Below are 12,156 nucleotides of genomic sequence, written 5' to 3' on the forward strand. Positions count from 1 at the left end.
CATTAATGGAGAAACAAGAACACAATAAATGAAAGAGGAAGGAGGTGATGATTTCTAATGAAATGAAAGAGGTATTTATGTCATTCCCATAGTTAACGGGAATTTAACGTTTTTGGCTTAATAATGTTATCGGACATTTTCAAGAGTTGAGTGCTATTTTGTGGAAAAAATTTTAAGAATTGCTATTATTTGCCTTTTGCCGTAGTTGGTGCTTACCATGTAGAATATCCCTTTTATTAATATTAACTTTTATAATTTTAATTATGCTCAATTATAGATATTAACAATTAAAATAATGCATTGATATATATGCAAAACAAATGAGAAGATAAGAATGAGACAAACGGAGTATAATTTTTAGATAAATTGATTATATTTTATTTTTGAGAATGATGATTTTATTTGGAAATTTGGAATTGGCTCAAATTTATTGTTTGGAAATCAAAAATTTTTAAATTTGGATTTGTATCAAATTCCACAATTGTTTTTAAAGTAGTTAAAGTTGAGAATTTTCAAATTCTTCATTTATGATTTCACAATTAAAATCCATAATTTGAAATGAAATACTTGTTCAGAAACGTTACATCGATGAATTTGCTATAATTTTAAATTTCATTATAAAAGTGTTATTCTTCATTTAGAAAAGAATTATATCATAAGAAAAGTAATTTTATAGGAGCAATAAATAAGAGAAATATTTTAATAAGATGAAAAGATAAACTGAATTTTTAGATGAGATTTTTAAAAAATTAATACGAGAATATGAGAATATTAATTCAAACAAATAATAATAAATTTTTGCAAATGATATGAGAATATGAAATATTAGTATTATCGAAAAATAAGAAACGCTTCCAAAAAAAAAAAAGAAAAATAAGAAACAATTTTTGCAATATCAATTCTTGTCCCCAATTTTTGTTTAATAATAACTAGAGCTCCACCAATTAGTACATTAATTAATTAATTAATTAATTAATTAATTAATATTACATGTTCTAATGCAAATTAAACGGTAAAACCAATTCTTTTTTATTGGCTTTCAGCTCTCTCCCTAAGAATCCTTACTCCCATGTACCTGAAAAGTGAAAATAATATCATCAATTACACTAAAAACTATCATATAGAAATAGAAGTATACCTAACGAGTCTATTTCACAAATACTATTGGCCAAAGCTTTCAACAGGTTAGACCAACTAGACGTGATTTTAATCCGTTATTATAAAGATGTTTGGTAAAAATTTACTTCCTCTGATCCGTTTTTAGTTTTCTTTTCATTTAGAATATTCAATCTTAAGAAAAGAGAAATTTAAGGTTTTTGAAACATATATAAAAGATAAAATATATTCACGTGAGATTTCGTTAAATTCATCTTAATATATACTTTTTATTATACATTTTTTTTATGCGTATTTAGAGATATTGAATCTAAAGTTTTATTTTGAAAATTGTGCGAAAACATTAACGAAAAGAACAAAAAAGAACGGGAAAATAGTAGTTGATGGTTTGTTAATGAAAAGCAGAGAAATAAACATAAGCAAATAAAAAGTATACGTTATAGGTTTGTTTGATAAATAGTTATTGGCTAAAGTTCTCAACTAGTTAGGCTAGGTATTGGCTGATCTACGCTTATTATGAAGATGTTTAGTAAAAATTAATTATAAAACGGTTTATTAATGAAAACGTGGGTAAAAAAGCCAAAAGTCTACTTTGTGAGAGACAGTATTTTCGAGAGATGCACTATATATGTGTGTTAAATAGCCAAATTAATACAAATTAAAAAAAAAACAGTTCTTCTTGTGAGAGACCGTCTCTCAGAGAGACGACCTCTAAACAAAAAACCCATATTTATTTTCTCTTTAATTTGTATTAATTGGGCTATTTAACTCATATACATAGTGCGTCTCTTAAAAAGACCGTCTCTCACAATAACTTGCGATGAGGAAATAAGAATGTGACTTTCTTATTTTAAGACCATCTCTCTGATAGACGGTCTCTCACTTTTTTTGTTTTGGCCGAAAAGTTATTGACAAAAACACTTTTCTCGAACCAAAAAATCAAGCAAAAAAGTCATTTACCTGCCCAGCATCATGACAGTGGCTTGAGGATTAGTCCCAGGAGAATAATGAAAAGTGGAACCATCAATCACCCTCAAAGCATTTATACCCATAACTTTATAGTCCGAATCAACCACTCTTCCAACCAAATTTCCTCCATGGTAATGCCAAATAGTCATAACCGTATCTTTACAAAACTGTTCGAGTGAAACCGAAACATTGGCATGGTGCGGCAATAAATTGACCGAACCAGATTCAGTCATGTTTAGGAGAGTTTGAACAGGCATATTTTGGTACTTAAATCTACCAAATGCTTGTGAAGTTATTACATTTTCTATGGTTTGTAGGCCTAAAACACACCTTTGTAGGTCCTCTGGCTCTTGGAAGTAGTTGAAGGTTACTGATGGGTTTGCGTCTGGGTCTCGGTTTCTAAGCTCTAAGTGGCCTTTTGAGCTTGGACCCATCGTTTTTTCGAGGAGGAAACCGCCTTGGAAGGCTATGTCTGGGAGTGTAGACATTTTTTCTATGGCTTGGGCTAGTGCCTCTGCTGTTCTTTGTTTTGGTGGTAATGTTGATAATTGACCTATCTGTATCACAATTCACAAATCTTGTATTTAGTATTATTAGAACTTATCATTTTTCGACTTTTAGAGATTTTTGTTTTGTTGAAATCTGTTATTTTGCACAAGTTATCAAATGAGTGAAATTTAATGGAAAGAGAATTATATTGAAGAAGGAACACTAGTTGAAAAAGTCAGATTAGTAATCCCCATTTGTATCTTTTATTCAAATAAAAGATACAAATGATGCTATTTGTACCTTTTATTCTAACAAAAGATACAAATAAACCTTATTTGTATCTTTTAATTAAACAAAAGATACAAATAATACTTATTTGTGTCGTTTTGTGGATGTGATAAGCGGTTAAGATGAAGAGAGAATATTAATTTGTGCATGGTAGAGTGGTGACTTGTTGTAAGCAGGAAATCCCTATAGGCAATGGAGAAGTGGAACTCAAAATTTTCTTTTAGACGATGATAATTAAGCCCATGTTAACCCATGATTATCGAAGAAAATTTAGTTTACTTACAATATAGAAAATGTATGATGAAATACGTTTTTCCACTCAAAGTTTGAAAAAACGTACAAGAAAAGATCAGGAAAATAGTTTTCTAAGATTTCGTCTTCCTCCAAACAAAATAGTTATTTAACATTTTACAAAACCCTATGATTTTAATTTTACCTTGGGAGAGAGCATGCCGAAGTCTCTTGCACTATGGCCATTGCTACTAGCGGCGAAATTTTCACCGCTAGCAGCCTCAATGTAGCTACCAAAGGGAGTTATGCCAACAACTTGAATGAGAGAGACTTCAACAGGTAAAGGAGAAGGGATGTAAATAGCATTCATTGGATTGTCTGACATGCCTTGTCCAACATTGGGTTGGTCCAACACCAATGTTATATTATGGGCCTTAAGATGCTCTGCTGGGCCTACTCCACTTAGCATTAAAAGTTGTGGGCTACCCAGTGCTCCAGCGGATAATATTACTTCATTTTTAGACCCTTGTGTTAAGTAGGCCCTGTGTTTGAACCCTAATGAGTCTGTGAATACTACACCTCGGGCTTCTGGCTTTTCCATTCCTGTTCATCGAAAATCCAATTCAATCATATATTTAAATTAATTCAATAAACTTTAAGCTTAATACTTCTCTAGGATATAGTAGTGCACGAATTCTCAAATAAAACGATCTTAAAATAAGACTATCGATATTGGACTGACTTAACATACACTTACTAGATGTGTTCAAAACATACATGATGACCCGACATTTATCAAACCTTGTAATTGAATCCGACTTGACCAGACTTCAAATTGGATTAAAATTAAAAAGATCAATGTGGACACAGACCCTATTTTGAACCGATCTGAAATACATGATCCAAAATCAACTTGATGACCCGAATAAATGCCTCTAACACTTACTTTTCTAAAGTGATAATTTATAACCTTAAAGTGAACACAAATAGTTTAAAATGATCACTTTGTCTTAGAATTGTCACTTTTTTATAGACTTACAGTAATCAGTTACGATCTTAAAGCATTCAATTATAAAAATTGACTAACTATAGAGACGAGCTCATAAACGACTTACTGGCCGGTAATATTGCTACTTTGAATCAAAAGTTTTAAGTTAAGGTTTGGAGCTTGATGATAACTAATGGTCAATCATCAAGTCCAATCAAACCTAGACCCATTAATTTTGTATAAACGCAGATTAGAATTCGAATTATCAGGTCGGACCTGGACCTGGACCCGATGGGTTCAGATCTAATAAGTCTGATAGGTTTTAAATGAGTCTTAATCTAATTGTTCATATCCGACATTTTAAAGCTAAGGCAGCAGGATATATACCTGTAGTTTTGAACAAGATCTTAGAGACAGTAGCATGCAAGAGCACATTAATCCTATTAGGATCAGCATACTGTAGCAAATCAGCAGCAGTATGTCTATTTCCATCACTATCAAAAATAGTTCCACCAATTTTAGTCCCATTAATATGATCAAATGTAAACCCATTAAATGGAACAATCCCAGCTTGAATTAGACCATCTCTAACAGCAGACTGCCATTGTCTCATAGGGGGCTGAAATGCCACAACCTCTTCAACCCAATGGTAAGACTCATTAGCCAGATGTGGGTCCCACCCAGATTCCTGAACTTGTGCGGGACTTGCGCGGGAATAGAATCCCGCGTTAAGGCACGAACCGCCGCCCAAAACTCGGGCCCTTGTGTTTATGACCCCGTCCTCAGAGATGAAGCGCTGGGACGGAGACGTGTCAGAAAGGTCCGAGAGGGCGGACCCAAATGCGGAAAGGAGGGTAATGTTGGAGTTTCCGTAGGGTGAGCCGCCTCGCTCTAGGAGTAGAACGGTGGCGTTGCGGGAGAGGGTGGCTGCTAATGGACAGCCGGATGTGCCACCACCTATGATGATGTAGTCCCAATAGGAGGTTGGTGGTGCTGTTGTTGCATTGTGGAGAAAGCTGTAGTTTGGAGCTGTCATAGGTAATTTTAAATTATTAAAATGTAAAATTTATGAATAATTAGTTTTAAGTTATGGTTATGGTCATCATTTCATTATCCCGCACAAAATTAGAGTAGGAAAAAAAAGATAATGCACAAATTACACCCATATCGTCTCAAAAGAGAGGGCAGAAGAAATTATTAAAATGCAAAATGTAAGAATTAGTTTCAAGTAAATGCTAATAATCTCAAACTTATATTAAAAGTTGTTTGATAAATATATTTATTTTTATTAAATTTATAATAAATAATGATGTATATAACTCTTAAAGCTGTGTATAATACGAAGTAAAAAGTAGAAAATTCGGTGAAAAATAAGTTTTAATTATATTATTATTTGTATAATTTGCATTGAAATTATAATATTTGGTGAAAATTAAGTATTAATTACATTGTTATTTGTATAATTTATATTAAAATTATACGATAATTTAATTTTTGGAAATGAATTTCTAAGTGTAAATAGTAGTATCATTTTGTTATTTATTTTAATGATTAGAATATTTTATTACTCATCTTTGATTAAAAATGCATTTACTCATTTCATAAAGAAGCATGCACAACCAAAGCAAATGAGTTAATTCAACTAATAAAAAAATTCAATATAATGACATAAGTGAACTAATTTACTAAGCTAATTATTTTTGAAAAAAAGAAAGAATTCACTAAGCTTAATGTACAATTGGTTGAAATAGTTGCTAATGTGTATAGTAATTACTATTTATTAATATATAAGAAAATTATGATTGAAATTTTATTAGATTCGCCTCAATACATATTTTAACAATATTAAATCTTTGTAATATATAGTTATAAGCAATCGAAAATGTTAAGAGTTATAACAGTGTACATATTGAATGACATAAGAACAAAGTGTATCAACTAATTTGAACAAAACGAAGCAATAAAAACGAGACAGAAAATATTGATGTAGGAGAAAAATACCAGTTTCGGAAGAAGAAAGACGATAAAAAAAGAAAGTAGTGGGAACCACGAGTCGCCACCATAAAAGGAAGCTTGGGAGCTTTGTAGAAGACATGCTAATGTGTATAGTAATGCTCAAGTTTGTATGTATCAACTATGAATGCAAGTTCATTGTAGCTAACACTAGTAAGTGAACTTGTTATATATAGTAGAGTTAATTAGTAGAATTAGAATAAGTGACCTAAAATAAAATAAAATAAAAGAATTATTAGTAATATAACGACCAATTAGGACGGCTAAAATTACTACGAACACTATAAAGATGATGTAAGAAACATGCCCAAAGGATTAAAGTCACCCTCCCAAAATATTAAGGCAATTACTTCGTACATCAGTGGTAACTGTAAGAAACATACACAATATATGAGTGAAAATAAATGGAACGTGGAAGAAATGGTTGGCCATCGAAATTGAAGGGTATTCACTTAGGTGTAAAGTGTAAGATAGAGGAATGCTGCCAATTTTGTATTATGGGTTTGACTGGTTGATGAGCTTTATTTACTTGCATTCTCCCTTTATTAGTTAAAAAGATCTTTTTTTTGCAAATGATTTTTAAGCTTAAAAAATTTTGGTTGCCTTTAGCAATTAAAAGTCTTGAATATTTAAGTTAGTTGTTTAAAACGGCTGTTATGAAAATATTTGGTAAAAAATTATTTTATTACTATTATTTGTTTGTTATAGAAAAAATAGACCAAAAGTTATTGAAAAAAGTACCAAAAATTATTGAAAAAAGTTACTTATCAAATAATTTTTTTACTGGTTCATTAATCAAAAAGATAAAACAATAAAAAAAAATTAATTACTAAACACCTCCTAGGCCTAAAGTACATGCTTGCATATTTAGGGGTAGATATGAGAGTAGAAATTTCTTTAATAGGTTTATTTTTTGATGTTTTGTTGCACCTAACTTTTAATGCATCAACTTTGGTAGTTTAGTTTTGAGTTAATTAAAGCATTCTCTTTTATTTATTTTTTTAGATGTTTAATTCAAGTAGAGTTGATAATTTAACATTTATTTGATCTTGTAGTCAGACGTTGATCCGACTTCAAAATGAATTTGAAATTAAATCTGTTGTCATTTAGAGCGTATAATTAATTAAGTTAAATAATTAATTTGAATAAATTGATTCGATGTTTACCAAAATGTTGAATCCTCTCAAGAAATGTGGTCCTTACTTGAAACTAAATATATGGCCGAAGATGCATCAAGCAAAAAGTTTCTTGGAATTAATTTCAATAATTTTATGTTTGATGATAGTTGCCCTATTATGGAATAATTTCATGAGATACAAAGGTTGTAACATAATCTTAAAAGGCATGACATAAATATGGATGAACTCTTTATTGTCTCTAGTGTTAATTGATAAATTACCACCATCATGGAAAGATGTTAGAAGTACCCTAAAGCACAAAAAGGAGGAAATCGATCTTACCCAACTTGCCACCCATCTTCTCATAGAAGTTGGGATCCGTGAGCAAGAGAAAGAGAAGGATCCATCCTCGGTTTCTACTATTAACATGGTAGGAGAAAATTCAAACAAGTCAAAATTTGTGAAGAATAAGAAAAGGAGCTCGAGTTCTTTCAAGGGGAAATCTACTAATTTTTCCAAGAAACCTACGGTTGGTGGGTGATGATTTTGTGGAAAACCGGGACATCGCAAGAAAGATTTTTTTCTTTTTAAGAAAAAGAATAGTAACAAGGGTGAGGCTTTTAATAGCCAAGATCCCGTTTTGGAATTAAATGGAACAAATTATGATATTTGTTTTGTGCAGGATGATTCATGGTACATCGATTCGGGTGCCTCTAGGCACGTTTGCATGGATAGGAGATGGTTCAAGACCTTTCACAAGTGTGATGGTGATGAGTTTCTCTATATGGGAAATAATTCTACTATATTTCACTTCGGGGAACCTTCTTACTTTGAAGGAAGTGATGTTTGCTCCTTAGATTGCAAGGAATTTAGTTTTGGGGCCGACCTTGAATCGCATGGGATGTAAATTAGTATTCGAATTTGATTGATGTGTAATTAGTAGGGGTGGTGTATTTATTGGAAAATGTTATTTGAATTGTAATTTATTTATGCTTTCTATCAAGACATATTTAGATAATAGTTTATTTCATGTTTATGACAATAATGTAAATATGTATGAATTTTGGCACAATAGACTATGTCATGTAAATATGAAAATATGAAATATATGGGTAAATTAGATATTATTCTTATATGTGGCTTTGATAATCAAAAATGTAGTCCTTGCATGTTAAATAAGATCACTAGAAATCCTTTTAAGAAAGTAGAAAGAACTTCTAACATTCTTGATTTAATTCATAGTGACTTGTGTGATTTCCATAGTTTTTCATCTTTAGGTAACAAAATGTACATGATCACTTTTATTGATGATTATTCTAGATTTTGTTATGTGTTTTTATTGCATTCTAAAGATGAGGCATTGAGAATGTTTAAAATCTTTAAGAATGAAGTTGAAGTACAATTAGATTCTAAGATCAAACGACTATAGAACGGATAAAGGAAGGGAATATTATAACCCTAGTTATTTCCAAGAAATGGGAATTCTCCATGAAACTACGGTGGGTATTCACCACAGTCAAATGGTGTTGCCGAAAGGAAAAATCGGACATTACAAGAAATGGTTAACTCCATGTTATCCTACTCAAGATTGAGTGAAGGATTTTGGGGTGAAGTGATGTTGACTGTGTGTCACATCCTTAACCGGGTTCCCACTAGAGGGAAAAAGGCTATTCCTTATGAACTTTGGTACAAGTGAAAACTAAACTTGAACTATCTTCGAGTTTGGGGATGCAGGGCAATTATAAGAGTGCCCGGTAATAAAAGGAAGAAGCTCAGAGAAAGAAGTTTCGATTGCATCTTTGTTGGCTATGCACATCATAGTCATGCTTATAGATTCTATGTAATAGAATCTAATGACTACATATCGGTAAATTCGATAATTAAGTCTAGAGATGCTATTTTTGATGAATCTCGATTTTCATCGATTGGTAGGCCTAAAGACCTACAAGAGTACCAATGTTCAAGAAATTGATAAAGATTAACTTGAATGTCAAAATGTTTCATCAAATGATGAACATGTAGAGATTTCTCTTAGGAGAAGTAAGAGAGGAAGGGTTGCCAAATCTTTCAGTCCAGATTTTGAAGTCTACTTAGTAGAGGGTACAAGAGATTCTCTTTGTACATCCACACTTTATTGTTTAAATGTGGAGGATAATCCATCAACTTACGAAGAAGCAATGTTTTCTCGTGATAAGGCTTTTTGGGAAGAAGCCATTAATGATGAAATGGATTCCATCATGGGGAATAACACTTGGGTCTTAACCGACCTACCTCCATGTTGTACTCCACTTGGATGTAAATGGATATTTACAGTTAAACGTAGACCTGATGGGTCCGTGGTTCGGTTTAGAGCAAGATTAGTGGTGCAAGGCTTTAGACAAAAGAAGAGTATTGATTATTTCGATACTTATGCACCGGTTGCTAGAACTACTACTATTCGGCTCTTGATTGCCTCAGCTTCTATCCACAATTTGTTGATTCATCAAATGGATGTCAAAACGACATTCCTTTATGGTGATCTGGAGGAGGAAGTGTATATCCAACAGCCCGAAGGTTTGTTGTTAAAGGACAAGAAAAGAAGGTGTGTAAATCGATTAAGTCTCTCTATGGACTTAAACAAGCACCAAAGTAGTGGCATCAAAAGTTTGATGACACCATGTTGTCTTTTGGTTTTGTTTTCAATGAGGCCGATAAATGTGTCTATAGAAAGTTCAATGATAAAGGAAATGGGATTATCATTTGTTTTTATGTCAATGACATGCTCATATTTGGTATAAGTTTAGAGCAAGTGGAAATGACAAAGGAATTTTTGTCATCATCCTTTTCTATGAAGGATTTGGGAGAGGCTGGCGTTATCTTAGGCGTTAAGATAATAAGACATAATGGAGGTCTTATGTTGAACCAATCTCATTATATTGAGAAGATTCTCAAACGGTATAATATGTTTGATAAATCTCCAGTTTCCACTCCCATGGAATCCATGTGAGAAACTAGTACCTTATAAAAGAGAAGCTATTTCTCAATTGGAATACTCAAAGATCATTGGATCCTTGATGTATACAATGACCTGTACAAGGCCATATATAGTTTTTGCAGTGGGTCAGTTAAGTAGGTTTACTCAAAAACTTGGTCGTACCCATTGGAGAGCTGTGAGAAGAGTACTTAGATACTTGATTAGAACAAAGGATTATGGTTGTATTATCGTGGAGATCCTCCTATTTTGGAAGGATATTCTGATGCAACTTGGGCATCCAATAAAGAAGATAATTCTTCTACAAGTGGATGGGTGTTTATGTTTGGGGGAGGTGTCATCTCATGGGCTTCTAAGAAACAAACTTGTGTTGCTGATTCTACGATGTGTTTTGAGTTTATTGCTTTAGCATCTGCTAGCAAGAAAGCAGAATGGTTAAAAAATTTCATGTATGAGATCCCTTTGTTGGTTAAGCCAATTTAACCGGTGGCTATCCATAATGATATTGATTCGACTTTAAATAGAGTGTATAGTCAAACATACAATGGTAAGTCAAGGCATATTGCACTAAGACATAGTCTTGTGCATGATCTTATCAATGGAAGGGTCATTTCTGTTGACTATGTTAATACTAAACTCAATATGGCGGATCAGTTTACTAAGCCATTGAGTAGGAATTCTTTTGAGTTCTCGGCTCGAGGAATTGGTTTATGCCCAACTTCAACACCATGAGCGAAACCCAATTCAACGCTAGAAGAAACATCTAATCTTAAATTCAATGTGGATTGGTCGCTCATCAGATGTTGGGAAGCAATTTTGAGACCCTTTAGTTGCTTTGTCCGTGATGTTGAATAACGAGGTAGTAGAGTAGTCCCTTGAGGCCTCCAATTTCTACAGTTTAGAAGATCTCTAGATTGAGTGCTTTATTCAAGAAAGCATGGTAACCAGGAGAAGCTACCTATATAAGTTCGGGGTTTGGCCGCCTCAATGAAATCAAAGGGCATACTTATGCTTTCATTGAACTTATGATTAGATATGGACACATGGCCTTTAACGTGTCACAGATGTGAGTTTAATGAATTATTTCATGTGTACTACTCCTTCAATTGGTTGGATATATCTACTTAATTCAATCCGGAAGGACATTAAAGGATATGATCAATTGTAAAAATGCGTGGTACTAGGTGTCAATTCAATTCAGAAGGACATTGGCATTAATGCATGAAATAGGTTGGAGATTATGGATCGCAAAAGAAGAAAAGGATTATACATTCTAAATGGGGGAGGATTGTTGTCATTTAGAGCGTATAATGGTCATCGAAAATTATAATTAATTAAATTAAATAATTAATTTGAGAATATCCCAAGGTTGCAAAGTTTCTGTTTTGGGCAAAAAGTAGTGTTCACGGATAGTGAAACAACTCGCGGCTTGCGAGAAAGGAAGGAAAAGCTATTGTTTTGTGGAAACAGCAGATCGCGGCCCGAAAGTTTCGCATTGTTTTGCATATTCTTCTTTGTAAAGTTAGTTTATCCTTTTGTTAGTCATAATGTAACTACCAATGGTTAAATATGGTTATATTAACCAGATATATTGGGATGGTTTGGTTTAAAGACGACATTAGTTCGTGAATCAATCTTGTCTTTCATGGAGTAACATGTTGCTTCGTGAAAAGGTGTAAGCTATTCTATAAATATAAAAGGCTTGTGTGGTTATTTTAGATATGCAATTTCTGATTTCTTTTCTTCTCGAGCACTTTACATAGAGAAATTGCAATCCTTGATTGTAATTTTTCGTATCTTCCTCCATTTAAGTTTTCCTTACATCGTTCTAAATTCCGTATGCTAGGAATTTTGTGTAATTCTTTGTATCTCAGAACATGTTTCCGATTTATTCTCAAGCACCGTAGTAGGGAGGAAATGATGTTTTAGGAAAGAGCATCTCGCCTTGAATTAATATCAAGTTCAAACAAAAT

General features: G+C 32.6%; 1 protein-coding gene across 1 annotated transcript; it reads right to left on the bottom strand.

Moving 5' to 3' along the window:
- Positions 1–912: 912 nt before the first annotated feature.
- On the bottom strand, positions 913–6,220 carry LOC130800525 (protein HOTHEAD). The gene is made up of 5 exons (XM_057664113.1): positions 6,083–6,220; positions 4,469–5,110; positions 3,299–3,696; positions 2,077–2,642; positions 913–1,075 (listed from the first exon to the last, which is right to left on the bottom strand). Exons 1-5 carry the CDS (start codon positions 6,174–6,176, stop codon positions 1,030–1,032), a joined length of 1,746 nt encoding a protein of 581 aa, XP_057520096.1. The 5' UTR covers positions 6,177–6,220; the 3' UTR covers positions 913–1,029.
- Positions 6,221–12,156: the final 5,936 nt, after the last annotated feature.

Source organism: Amaranthus tricolor, chromosome 14 (genome assembly GCF_026212465.1).
Source record: "Amaranthus tricolor cultivar Red isolate AtriRed21 chromosome 14, ASM2621246v1, whole genome shotgun sequence".
Classification (NCBI taxonomy): Eukaryota; Viridiplantae; Streptophyta; class Magnoliopsida; order Caryophyllales; family Amaranthaceae; genus Amaranthus; species Amaranthus tricolor.

Coding starts and splice junctions, on each gene's coding strand:
- LOC130800525 (XM_057664113.1), bottom strand. CDS start 6,176: ATGTCTTCTACAAAGCTCCCAAGCTTCCTTTTATGGTGGCGACTCGTG. Junction 3,697..4,468: donor GATCTTGTTCAAAACTACAG/GTATATATCCTG, acceptor TTCGATGAACAG/GAATGGAAAAGCCAGAAGCC. Junction 2,643..3,298: donor TCGGCATGCTCTCTCCCAAG/GTAAAATTAAAA, acceptor ATTGTGATACAG/ATAGGTCAATTATCAACATT.